The 14412-nt window shown below is 45.2% G+C and overlaps 1 protein-coding gene across 2 annotated transcripts in view; it reads right to left on the reverse strand.

Annotated features, from left to right (window-relative positions):
- Positions 1 to 14412, reverse strand: part of Kif26b (kinesin family member 26B) — a 393085-nt gene that overhangs the window by 106436 nt on the left and 272237 nt on the right. For both annotated transcript variants that reach the window (XM_021231918.2, XM_013119200.3), the window contains one exon: positions 4154 to 4337. In XM_021231918.2, coding sequence (XP_021087577.1) covers positions 4154 to 4337 — 184 coding nt within the window. The remainder of the gene's footprint in view (positions 1 to 4153; positions 4338 to 14412) is intronic.

A 14412-nucleotide genomic window follows, 5' to 3' on the forward strand; every position in this document is an offset into this window, starting at 1 on the left:
GAACATCAACTGGTAAGGAATCATTTCTTCTAAAGAGTGTCACAAAGGTTTCGTAATTGAAGGGCTTCTGCCTTAAAGATGTCAATAAAAGCACCAAGGACCAGAGTTCTAACAAACACATGCATGGTGGCAGTTCTTCCTTCTCTATGCTATTAGTTTGCACACAAAACAAAGAAAAGCTCAGAGTTGAAACTAAACAGAGTCAACAGAAGACCTGGTGACATAGTGTGTGTGTGTGTGTGTGTGTGTGTGTGTGTGTGTGTGTGTGTGTGTGTGTAGTGCTGTCAGAGGACAGGGTGAGCCCTCACTGGGTTTGGTGATGGAGAAAGAGTATGGACTCCAGTCTTTGTTGCCCTGGGAATCTCATATTTCCACATCTCCACCAAATTGCCAGAGTTTGGGTGGCACTGCTCAGAGAGGAAGGTTCTCAGTAAGGCAGGCCCTGCAGGATGACAGTGAGTGGCGATGGACATTCACCCTTAATGAACACTATACAGCCTAAATCTGACCAAACTAGACTAGGTGGGCACAGAAGGACATGGGCATGGAGGCTGAGGCTGCGTACTACTCTGCCTTGTCAAAGTGCCTACCTTGAGATGGGCATTACCTTCCTTTTCCATGCCCCGCCTCCATCAGTGGCCATATTGTGGAACCCAGAAACAGGAAGTCTCCACAGACACTTGCTGGGTGAGTCCAGCAGGGTAAGGCCCCCACCCCCGACTCCCCCATCTGTACCCAGGTGTTTCCCACAATTGCCCCTCAAGTGTGCATCACCCAGTTTCTTCAAAATCCTTTCAAACCCTTGCTTCTGGAATTCACTACAGGAAGTTCCCAATATTCGCAAAACGTATTGGGGGATGGAGACACGCTAGGTGTTAAAACCACAGACTGTCACTTTTTGGAGACATTCCTGGGGGTTGTGAGGGAAAAGAAATCTCATCTTCCCCTTTCAGTTAGTCACCTAGGAAGGGAAGAGTCACCTAAACACCAGGTGGACTGTCACCAATCAAGAATGACAGTGGCCATTGCTGTCCTTGCCTTTAAATGTGTCTGTGGAGCCAGAAAACCTAGGGATTATACAGATAACAGACTTTTCTCTGGAACCTTGGGACCCCAGATGAAGAGCTCTGACGTTACTACACTGTGACACACTAACAAATGAACCTTAAACATGCCTGCTAATTAACTGTACAAACAGATTTCACAGAGAGAGTTTGCTGACTTAGGAGAGAAGAAACAATTTTTAAACAGATTACAAGTATCATTTACATATAAGCCAAATCAATGAGATATAAATGGAGGCTAAGCTGCTTTGATCCATTAATTACTTGTTGTTTCTAACCTAAATTAAAAAAATAATAATTAAAAAAAGAGCAAACAAGCTGTTTAAATAAAAAACAAAAACAAAACAACAACAACAACAAAAAAGAATGTCGTTACAAAGCCAGTTACTGGTAGTTAGTTCTTTGTACATTTAGTCATGTTAAACCAGTAACTCTGACTTCCCTGTGAGTCAGAGTCCCTCATATTGGCTTGAATCAGTGCTGTTTCATTGACTGCCTGGAAGAAGGCATAAGGTGTTAATAAGTGTAGCACCTGACACACAGTAGGTACAAAAGAAACACTTGCTATGTGCCAGGAGCTGTTCTGAGAGCTGAAGATCTTAATATGGCATCCCAGAGACCCAAGGTTGAGGCTTAGAACATGAAGTGGTTTTAGGCAATTCTGCCAAGTTCATCTATTTTAAAAATATAAGTAGCATCAATTATTTATGCTCTATATTAAACTCAACTGAATTTCTTTGAGATATTAAGATGTAAAAGGGTATCTGGGAAGAGGACCTCGCTGTGGTTTTAACATAGAAAATATATTCCTACAACTACCTCTCAGAGGACATGGTCCCTCCAGCTGTCACCTGTTCCCCAACACAGTTCCCCAGGGCTCAGTACAAGAGGAGGGAGGGCTCAGCTGCTGTGTGGCCACTGATCAGACAGAAGCCACACCGTCTCTCTTGTGACTCACAGGCTGATACCCATGACATTTCCATGGCAAACTCAGGTCTTTGGTTGCATTTCTGAATTGCAAATGAGTGGGATGGATAATACATTTAATGCCAAATGCTAATGTACAATTTGCTAGCCACACTACCAGGGACGAATGTGCACTGGACGTCCTCACATGTAGACGCTCCATCCAGTGAAATCCAGATATTCCCCCGCTCTTGAACACTTATACTGTTTTGCTGCAAGTGTTGGTCACTGCTGGCTGCAAGAATTTTCTCCACTGTTTTGGTCCCTGACCTTAGTGCCCTGTCACCTGGATCTTGGAATTCCAGGGAGTACTTTAGGGATAGACAAGGGTCACAGGGGGCCTTAGACAGAAGGCTTAGGCCTAGTCCCTCCTAAAGAAACATAGGCTTTTGTCAGGCCAAAGTAAGAGATGAAGGCAGCGTCTGTGGTAGGTTCTACTGCACATGTCCCAGATAGGGCCACAGTGGAATGTGGGATTTCCCTGGCTGGTCAGGCACCTGGCACCTTTCGTAAGAGATGCCACGTAAATGTTCACAGCCGAGAGGAGAGGGATGTTAATGAGAAGCAAGAGAGTGGTGGCAGTGGGCTCTACCTTGCCCCATGGCGTGTCTCTGACATTCCGGCTCCAACTTGTTAACAAAATAAATGTCCTTGCACACTTAAACATGTCTGTGATGGGTCACCTTGCACTGTGTGCATTTACCACAATTAAAGAAGGAAAACCCTGAAGTCACTTAGACCCACAGCTCTTAATAGCGCTTCTCAAAGCCACCGTCGCCAGGGTGCCTGCCATGGAGTGATTTTCACCCTCATACACCCAACCTGGAAGAGCTTTCTCTGCCATTCTGCTTTCTCTGCTGGCTTCCACACAGTGTGAGGATGGAGAAACTTCCACAGACTGTTGCCTAAGGTCTGTCTTTACCTCTGGACCTGGAAAACCTCTCGGGCGACACTTACCTGCTGAGAAACGCGGTGGAGAATTCCAGATTCCACACTTTCTATTACACTGACCACTGCTCTGTCTAACCTAATCTTAAAATCAATGCACTCTGGGGAAGAGCATCACGAAGTAAGGGCTGCCCAGTGAGACGGTGGTGCTGGGGTGTACAGTGGAAAGAGGAGAAGCAGAATACAGAATGAAGGAGATTGGGCACAGGATGCAGGATCATTTTGTAGGGACCACAAACCGGGACATAACCAAACGTTGGTACCAAGAGGACAAGAGTTAGTAAACATTGTGGTCTACACAGCTCGGCTCTGCCTTCTTCAGTATGACCAGCTACTTCCTGAAACAAAACCCAAGGCCAAAGTCAAGTCCCACGTTCTGTGTGCATCTGTACTCTGACAAAAATAATGAATACAATCACTGTATCTCTCCAACTGTATGCTTTTATAAGTCCCAGCTTATTTCCCCACTGAAGATAAAGCTGTAAATTACTTCACCCAGACATTTATCTTGGGGGAGGAAGAGTAAAGAGTTGACATTTAGAAATAAAGTTATCATATATGTGACCCAGCAATATCTTGTAACAGACTTCCCTTGCGTCTTTCTAAGTCCTTGCAACAACTCCAAATTGCATTTCTTGGCTGGAAAGTCAGGGTTGAAACACCCCCCAGAACTCACACCGGTGGCCTGGTTCAGAAGTCACTTCTGTGAAGGGGAGGACGCATAAGAGACGCAGGGAAACAAAGGGGTGTCTTCATCTGTATCTGGTTTCCCCCTGCCTCTGCTTCTGGCTGTGTGTCTCTCTGTTTTTGAAATGACCTTGATCCTGCTCAACAATGCAAAGCCATTTTCCTCCCCCACCCAAGTCAAATTGGATCCAAAACTTAAAGCAATTTGTGTGGCCAAAGAAAACTTGGCAGTTTTCTTTGTACAGTACAGAAGTAAAAGTTATTCTGAGCTTCCTTGTTGCTTATTTCTAGACTTTTCTATGATTATTTTCAGTCAGGGGTTGACCCTGGGTGAATAAGATTGCAGGAAGTGTGAACAGCTACCTCCAAACCACCGTCACTGTGTCTTTTCATCTCTGATACCTCCTCATTTTAGCAAACACAGTTGTTCTCTTCTGCCCAGAGCCCTGTGCACACAACGGATGGCAGAGGCAGCAGTTGGCACCTACCTTGCCCATGCCAGGAGTGTCCTTCACCTTGTTGACAGCCCTGAGGAGACAGGGTGGGGCTGGGGGAGGTGAGGTCTGCAGGATCCCGCTGAAGCTGGTAGCAAACAGGGGAGCCTCTGCAGCAGATGGAGTTGAAGGCCGGTGTTTCTTCTTCTTGGATGACAGATTTAACTTCTGGGCAGCTCTGCATGGGGACAATAAGGAGGAGGTGACGCTACAATCAGAAGCACTGGGCTGGCTGCTTCTCCCTTTCTCTTAAAGATCCCCTTTAATCGTCCCTTCTGTCTCCGTTCTCAGTTCCCTGTAGCCCTTTCTTCAGCGCAGGGAACTTAATTAATAAGCTATGTAATCACTGAGACAGGAGAAAGGCACTGTAAAATCACATGGCTCTAAGATCGAAAGTTATAAAGACTTGTTTGTTCTCCACAACACTCAGTCTGAGCATGAATGAAGCCGGTCATCTTTGGAGGACATGCAGCTCCTACTCCATTAATCACCCCCAATTTCTCTGGCCTAAGGTCAACTGTGAAGAACCATATGAGCTCATTGAAAAGACTCTAACACCTTGTAACACCCAAGCCAGTCTGATGAAGAACCTGGTAGTGACCAATCAGGGCATGCTTTGGCTGTGGAAGCAAAATCCAACCATAAAGCATACTGGTGTGAGAAACAGCGAGCCAGAATATCCACTCCAGTGAGGGCAGGGCACAAGACTACCATCTCCTCAGCTGGGTAAGGGACTCTTGTGTAGGGCAGTCTTTAAGTGCAGAATGATATTTATGGCCAAGGACAAGGAAGGCAGGGATCAAGGTAACTAAGTGGCATACAAGGGTACAGATGGGGACAAGTAGGAGGGTGTGGTTGCCAGCATCATTAACAACACTGGCTGTTCACAACACGTCTTCCATCATCCAAGTGCGCTGTAACCCTTAGGCCACGATAATCCCGCGATAGAAAAGACATAAGGCAAATAGTGGTGAGAGACAAAGGCATGGCACACATCCTATTAGATTCGTTTCTAAATTAATTCTTGGTGTATTGCGCCGTATCTTTCTATATAAGCAGTGGTTTTCATGCGGGCAGGAGGGGATAAACTTACTATATAGTCCTTGCTGACCTTTAATTGTGTGTGTGTGTGTGTGTGTGTGTGTGTGTGTGTGTTGGGGGTCACTGAAAGTTGGTACTTATTCCCTTATATTAAGGGTTCTTTGCAGAGTGGAGAAAAGATTGACATGGCTGTGGCCACCCACTGGGTCAGGCTGGTAAAGGAACAGCTTAGATGAGGTTGTGTCATCTCATGTGACCCACACATTAGAGAAGCAGGCTTCCTTGTCACTAAAGCACACACAAGGATGGCACCAGAGGTGTCCCTTCCACATGCCTAGTCCACTCTCTACTAGATCCATCCGTACAGCACACATGCACTCTCTGCTCTTTGTCTCTTGGAAAAATAAAGCTCATGTGATAGTTCCACAGCTAGCTGTGGTGCTGTCCTCACTAATTTGAGCCAAACTCCCAGCAAGTGCCACCTGTCAACCTCTCATCCAAGCCCCCTCCTCCCATTCTCTGCAAGCTCTTTTCAGCTAGGCATCTGTCTCCAACCCTCCAAAACTGCTCGATAGTTACCAATACCTGTATGATGGCTGTCATGGTCTCAGCCCCCACCTGGAGCTGTCAGAGCCAAGAACGCTGGCATCCTTCCTCCTTGCCACCTAAGTTCCAAGACACCCCATTCTCTTCCTTTTCACAGGGGAGGCAGGGCTCGGTCCCTACTTCTGTGTGCAACCACTGGTGTTGACTTCAGAGATCACATCCTCAGCCTGTGACTCCTCAAGTGTTCTGTCCAGCTTAGCCCAAGAGCTCACTTTATTTATCCAAAAGCCTCTTCAGTACTCCACTTGAGTATTCAGTAAACATCACTAACTTGCCCCCCTAAGACTAAAGGGCTTTTTGCCTTCTGCACAGCTCTTACACCCTCACCCTTCCCTGTCTCAGAATAAGACAGCCCTGCTCTTCAGGCACCTAGACCTTGTCGCACACAACAGACCTAATCCACCTCAGGTTTTATCTGCCATAATTTAAACTAGACCCAACTCTCACTGTCTCAGATGCTCATGTGTCCCATCTCACTCACCACATACTCCTCCCTTTGATTGTTGGGCAATGAACATTAAAACCAGGACACCCACACTAGTCTCCAGACGCTCCCAATGCATCCCCACCTCCCATTCCCAGCCCTGCCCCCAGGGAGACAAGCATGAGGCTCACTCCCCTGCTTCCTTTAAATCTGGGTTGAAATGTCACTTTATCCACACCCTTAGCCTGTCCTCCATAGAAGTCTGTAAAGCTAGCTCTGTCAATGTGTTCTTACGACCTGGCACTGACGCTCCGCGGTTGAGAGGTGGGGCCTGTATTCTTCTTCCCAGATCCTGAGAGGAAATTTTAAGTTGCTTTGGTCCACAGAATGTAATGGAAGAGCTATTGCCTGACTTTCAAGGTTGAGTTACCAAAGGCAACATGGTTTTTTGTAAAAAGCTACATGGAAGTCCGAGTCACATGTGTAGACTCCAGAGGACAGATTCACGAGTAAATTGTCCTTTAGATGATTCCTGTCACGTTTTCTGACAGGGTTTCAGACACCAAAGAGCAGACAGAAACCTCACCTGTCACGTCTTGTCTGAATTTCCAACCCCCAGAAACCACAAAAGCTAATAAAGGATCATTGTCACTTTGAGCCACTAGGCTAGGGGTGACACCTAGTAATGGCCACAGGACAGGAATTGCTCAGTCTCTGCTACATTGCTCTTTCCTCAGGATTGAAGCCTTCCTCTTGTAGGGAGACAGGCTAACAAAGCTCGGGGAACTCAGGTCAGGAGACCCATCCCTGGATTATCTAGGCAGCACACAGCTGCTGGGAGAGAAGACTTCATGATGCTATCTGCAAATCCTATGGGAGATCCAGGAATGCAGCTTTCAGAATTGTCACCCATACTCATGTGGGCTTTGTAGTGACACAGCTCCCCTGGTCACTCATGCCCCTGCAGTGACACCTCACCATGCTCCTGCAGTGGCCCCAATAATAAACTCACTGGTTCCTCAAGGAGGGTTTGGGTGGATTGTTTCTTTGATTTGCTATTTCCCCCATCTATGGCGGTGAATAAAATAGATGCTCCAGGAAAAGTACCACAACCCCCTCCAAAAGCCCCAATTCCTGTTACTTTGATCATTCCCAGACAAGACTCTGACCTCTATCTTGTTTATTAACTGTTTGCTCTCAAGAATAAAAACCCCAACAGGGCAAAGACAAGAAACACAAAAATATTTGTTAGAAGACTAAATGAGTGGGAAAAACGGGGTTATCCTGGGGCGGAGAAAACTGAAGAAAGGGAAAGGAAGGACCCTCTAGAATTGATGGGTTAGTGACAATGAAAGCAAGCTGATTTCCTGCAAAAAGAGCAGTGGGCACAGCAGAAACAGAATGTCCACCTCTAAAAGACCTAAAGAGAGACACATGGCAAACAGAAGAAAGTGTCTGTCAGGCAAGGATGCTAAATAAGCTCATTGGCTACATCTTTGAATCCTAGAGGAAGAGATTATAAGGAAGACATTACCCCACTTAACACGAAATGAAGTCAGCCCCAGAGACCTCTTGGTATCTAACCTGAGTTTGCACAAACAGCTTCTTCAGATACTGTACTGCTCAATATTCCTGCCACCTTGACCAGAACTAGATAGTCACCTAGGAGACAACTCTCTAGGATGCCTGTGAGGGATGATCTGGCTAGGTAGTTGAGGCAGGGAGACCCATCACAAACATGGGTGGCATCATCCCATGGGCTGGGTCCTGAACTGAATACAAAGACAGTGTGCTGATGTCCAGCAGTCATCTGCTTCCTGACTGCAGACGCGATGTGACCTCTGTCTCATGTTCCTGGTACCATGACTCCCTTGCCAGGACAGACGTGTCATGCCCTCCATATCCACTGTCATGATGGACATCCATAACCTCCATATTCCCTGTAATGATGGACATGTCCTGCCCTCCATATCCCCTGTCATGATGGACATGTCCTGCCCTCCATATCCCCTGTCATGGTGGACATGTCCTGCCCTCCATATCCACTGTCATGGTGGACATGTCATGCCCTCCATATCCCTGTCATGATGGACATCCATACCCTCCATATCCCGTCATGATGGACATGTCATGCCCTCCATAAATTACTTTGGTCAGGGTGTTTTGTCACGACAATGAGAAAAATGACTAATACAGATACTAAGTAGGTAATCGTAGGCAAATTGCTTAAATTCTGACTGTGTGTTCACATAGTATCTGGCACATCATTATCATTTGTATTATTATCATCATCATCACTTTGTTACTAAGACTTGGTTTTTCTACAGAAACAACCAGAAAAAAATACTATCTGCATTTATAGGCTCTTTTAGGAAAATAAAAACAGTGTTATCAAGAATTTAGTGTGCAGTGAACGGTACTTCAGTGAGATACATAGTAAGTACTGCAGCTAAGACTGTCTCCAAATGGAGGAACCTGGCATTGAACCATTTTACCTCTAAATAGAGACTAGATTTATGTAACAAAATCTACCAGAGCAGAACACTAGGTGAAACATAAAAGCATATTGGCTTTATAATTAGAAGGGAATTTTTCTAAAAGTGAGAGAGTCCATTTAGTAAATCAGTTTCATGATTTTGCCACTGTCTAAGTGGTGGGTAGAAACCACTTGAAAGGAAGATCAGAGGGGAAAACACGCAGTGAGGAGACTGGTGATTTCCTGTGTCTTGCAGCACAGAGACCGGCTGTGTAGACTCCTGGAATTGTGGGGCCACTTAGGAAAGCCCCATTGACTCCCACTAACAAAAACTGATTTGATTAAAGGGAATTTTTTGAGACTAATTTTTAAGTTATTTCCTTTGCAAAATATGTTTTATAGCTCACATCAGGAAAATTTCAGAAATTTGAAATGAATAGGATCTCCCTTATAGCCACAGATTCCACAATGGCACTTTAATTCTGACATTATAACCAGCTCTCTGATCTGTCTTATATATTCCAATTCTGTGGAGGCCAGCTGCTTCAGCTCTTTTTATATAGCGCTTCAATGACACACAGATAGGAGAAGGTTAAAGTTTAGAAATCACTCACGTATAATGGCATTATGCAGGGACATAAAAGGAGAGGTGGTCACAAAAGAATTGAAAGGGTTGACATTCTGGTGAGACGTGCATTTTGCAAAATCCATCCCCTACAAATTCCTCCCCCCTCCCCCCATATCAGGGAAAACAGGTGAGTTGTTTTTAACACATTTTTCAAATAACAAATTAACATAAAAGGCTATATTTTCCTGTAGTGTTCCTACAAAGGACAGCATGACATATTTCCAGAAGGTATTCATCCCAGCGCACCTCTTTAACTATCCATTAACTTCATGAACTTCCCAGTGCTTATTTCAAGGAAAAATATCATCCCCCTAGCAGGATGAAATTAATATTTACTGAGCCTGCATTAGAAAGTGGCACCATGCTAAACACCTCACTGTGATGGAGGAGAGGATGGAGGGTGCACACACAGGGCGTGGTTCCAGAGGATGGAGGGTGCACACACAGGGCAGGGTTCGAGAGGATGGAGGGTGCACACACAGGGGGTGGTTCCAGAGGATGGAGGGTGCACACACAGGGTGGGGTTCGAGAGGATGGAGGGTACACACACAGGGCGGGGTTCGAGAGGATGGAGGGTGCACACACAGGGGGTGGTTCCAGAGGATGGAGGGTGCACACACAGGGCAGGGTTCGAGAGGATGGAGGGTGCACACACAGGGCGGGGTTCGAGAGGATGGAGGGTACACACACAGGGCGGGGTTCGAGAGGATGGAGGGTGCACACACAGGGCGTGGTTCTTCCCTCTGGGCTCTCCATCCTTCCTCGCACCTCTTTACTCTCCTACCGTATTAATGTGGGTCTAGGAATCACTTAGAACTGATGCCATCTTCATGGGATGGTTTTCTATTTTCAGGTCCGCTCAGACTTAAAAACTGAAAAACAGTATCAATACTTACCTAGTTTCAATACAAGGGAATTTTATGCCTCAGCTGTCAATCAAAGTGGAAACTTAAGGAGGATTTTTTTCTCATTTATTTGTATGTTAGGCTATTTATTAGATTTCGGTGCTGGATTTTTAGAAGTGTAGAGCAATTAAATGGAAATCAACAGTGCATCTCAAGATAGTTTAGTGGGAGCCTACCGCCCTTGATATTCAATGACTGTTACAACATAGACTGTCATCTTTGAAGAATTACTAGCTTTCTAAAGAGTATAGCTTTCCTTAAAGATTAGTCAGAAAAATCAGGCAATACAGTCATTTTTTTAAGTTAGAAACTTTCCTTTGTTATTTAATTTATTAATTTTTATTTTTCAGTGTAGCATACAAGGTACTAGATACCATTACAGCATTTTTACACAAAGTGGGTCTTAGAAGATTCCTCCCCCATCTCCCTCCTACTCTTCTTTCAGACAGTTATTTTTAAGGACCTTTACCCTTTTTATGATTCTACCCAGAGCATGTTGCTAAGCATGCCCCGAAAATATCTCATCTTATCTGAGGGGCGTTCAAGGGTGGGGCTCTCAGAAAGGTGAAGAAAGTGTTTATACAAATTAAGAGGTCATTTAAGGTCTACTCAAACCAATTCAGACAATGCCTGGGTGGGAGAGCAACTGAAAAATGACACAGCCACACCTGCTGCCCAGACAGGGTGCTGACCTAGGAGCGGGACTGTGGCAGTGAAATCGCCTCCATCGGTGTGTGAAGGGCAATGTGAACATGGCTGATGCCATTGGGGCTCGTGTGTCGTCATAGAAATATTTCAGAGCTGTGAGGATTAAGACTCTCTGATAATGAGCAATGACATGACAGATCACCAGAGTTCCCAGGAAATCCACGGGGTCAATGACACAGGGAGAGAAGGTAATAAAACAGATTATAAATAGTGAGAAGAGGTGTCAACAGCTTGTGGTTCGAGGCAGACCCTCTGGAGACAGTTAAGATACCCATCCAGGTGTAACAAACACCAGCGATGCCTCATCTTGAAATAACACCCATTTCAAAGCATCCCGGCTCTGCTGTGAAATATACCATAGTCATTTTGGAATTTCCATAACCAGGAACAAAAGCGCCTCCCCTCTCCCCATGCCCCATCGACTTCCTGTTTCCTAACTAGCTGTCAGGAAAGGCATTTCTATGTCTCCAGAGATGGAAAGAGAGAGAGAGAGAGAGAGAGAGAGAGAGAGAGAGAGAGAGAGAGAGAGAGGGAGGGAGGGAGGGAGGGAGGGAGGGAGGGAGGGAGGGAGGGAGGGAGGGAGGGAGGGAGGGAGGGAGGGAGGAGGGAGGGGGAGGGAGGGAAGGAAGGAAGGAAGAAAACCCATGTGTTTTGGAGCCATTCTGATTTTTATGCAAATGACCCATTCATTAGTACAGGAGCATAATTCATGACGTGACTTCAGATAAAGCATTTACTGCTAGGAGGCAAAACATGGCTGACCATCACTCTCCAACAATTCACCCTAAAGCATCACAGGGAGTGTGCTTCAACTTGAAATGGATGGAGTTTTGCAGGTGCATTTGTTCTTCTCTTACAAATGGACCCCACCCACCACTTCAGCCTTATACAGCCTTGTTTAAGTGACATTTGAAAGCAATGCGTCTTAAAAAGAGAGATCATGGTTCAACTCTGAACTGGAGGCCCCTTTGCAGTGTGGTCTTCTGTTTTGGTGTCGTTTCCCTCACTGCACTATGGACTCACTTCAGATCGACACCAAGTGCTCATCTTCTTCTCCGGACCCCATATCTGTCTGCTGACAGCTTTGCATCCTGCTGAAGGCATAGCATAGAGCCACACTGGAGTTCTTTAGATTTTTCAGTGTGTGTGTGTGTGTGTGTGTGTGTGTGTGTGTGTGTGTGTGTGTATCTGTGTCTGTGTATTCCTACAGAGTAGAAGAGGGTGTTAGAACTCCTGGAGCTGGAGTTACAGGTGATTGTGACCCATCCAACACTGGCACTGGGCAGGAAAAGCAGTGAGTGTTCTTAACCACTGAGCCACCTCTCCAGCTCCCACACTGTTCTTAATCAACCCAACCTTTGGAGTTACAGCAACACATGAAAGTCTCAAGGTTAAGTAACCAGGAATTCTGAATAGTGCTGAAACCATGGGAGGCTTATGGTTTTCTAAAGCGTCCTTACATCGACACATCCACCTGACCCAATGCCATGAGTCAATCAGAGAAGGTATCTGTATTGAAAATTATGAGTACTATAAAAAAAGAAGTGTTAGCGGTTACCTGATCTAACTGCTGGTCCCAGCAATAGTGGCTGTCATGCCTGGGACTAATCCTTAAGTACCTATTGTCAGAGTATTATATCATGGCAGCATGCAATGGAACTAATATCAGCCCTTTCTGCTCAGAAGCCCCCACCCCTGCATCTGCAGATCTTTCTGTTCCTATCTGCACAGTCCCAGACATGCTTAATACCAAGAAAAGCAGATGTCCTCTTACCCTCCCCTGTGTCACAGCTCGGCAGACCCAGCTCCACACACAAATGAGAACCCTACACACCAGACCTTAGTAACTGGGAATGTAACCACTGCCAGATGGAAATGGTTTTAGCTATTAAACATTACTGGTGTCTCCTCTGAAAACAAAAAGAGTAATAGAAAGTTGGCTGACCATATTAAAAGGAACTAATGAAACCATATGTGGTGGTTTGAATAGGAATGCCTCCCATAGGCTCATTTGAATGCTTGGTCATTAGAGAGTGGCACTTCTTGGGAAGGATTAGGAGGCATGACTTGATGAAGTAGGTGGGGCCTGGTTGGAGGAAGCATGTCACTGGGGATGGTAGACCTTGGGATTTCAAAAGCTCAAGTCAGGCCCAGTGTCCCTCTCTTGCTGCTGCCTGTAGATCCAGATGTAGAACTCTGAGCTACCATGTCTGCCTGTGTGCAGCTAAGCTCCCCACCAGGAGGACAAGGGACTAAACCTCTGAAACTGTAAGCCATCCCCAATTAAATGTTTTCTTTGGTAAGAGTTGCCGTGGTCATGGTGCCTCTTCACAGCAATCAAATACTGATTAAGAAACCATGTCTAAATAGTACTGTTATTTAGACTGTCTATAAATTACAGGCAGAGAAAGAGTCATATGTGAGTTGTAGTTGCTCCTTGGAGAACACAGTGCCTGACTTTTCTGCTGAGAAACCATTGTTCCTAAAAGATATATATGTATATATCACAGAATGAGGACTGCCTAACCAAAATTAAAATTCCTTCAAGGAATAAACATACTCCAGATAATCTGATTTCAAGGTTCTGATGAGTTTAATGCTCTTTTCATTACATTGGGCTAAATCATTTATCTGTATGCTAATGCAAAGTTAAAAGGAAGATGTTCAATGCTCTACCAGAAACAGGCCACCCACCTTCAAGCCAAGGGCAGCCATTTCTTCCTTGGAAAGTGGTCATGTTGCTCACTCTTAAAGTCTTCATTATAAAAGTAATAGAGTGTCCATATTCCTCTGTATTTTGATTATGTGAAAGTTAAAACTGACATGGAGTTACACACTTTGGATATAATGTGTTGCCTGAAGTTGCAAACCGCTGTTAAGGCATGAGAACTAGAAATGGGTAGAGTTGTCAGAGAAAACAAAGCATAATCTATAACTCTTTGCTCAATACCTGTAGTATTTTCAGAGCAAAACTAATTAATTGTCAATGCCAGGTGACATGCTATCTGGTTTGAGGGTTTCTTGGTTAATTAAATTTGAATATAAGTTGTATTTGTTAAGGGAGGCAATTTTCTTCCCTGCAATATTTTTGTCTTCAAAATTATTTACGATAGTTGAAATCGCTAACTAAGGCATTTCAAATGAAAACAGTCTGAAGGGGCTCTCCGCACAGCAACCACAGGAGCAGAGCAAGAAGTGGGTCAGACTCTCAGCCTGGTCTCCGCTGCAAGGCTGCACTGCCCTAGATTCCTGGCAGTTGTTATGGATTGTTGGCACTTCAGCAGCACCACTGGAATCTAAGAGGTTGAAACTTGCATTGCCCTTGTTATGGTTGGGTTATAAAATACTCCCCCAACTATAAGTGCCCCCCAAAAGACTCATGTGTTAGGGGCGTTGACTTCAGTTGGTGGGGAGGCTCTGGAGACACTAGGAAGTGGGGCATAGCTAAAAGAAGTAGGTGTGTGG

Source organism: Mesocricetus auratus, unplaced genomic scaffold (genome assembly GCF_017639785.1).
Source record: "Mesocricetus auratus isolate SY011 unplaced genomic scaffold, BCM_Maur_2.0 Super-Scaffold_100676, whole genome shotgun sequence".
Classification (NCBI taxonomy): domain Eukaryota; kingdom Metazoa; phylum Chordata; class Mammalia; order Rodentia; family Cricetidae; genus Mesocricetus; species Mesocricetus auratus.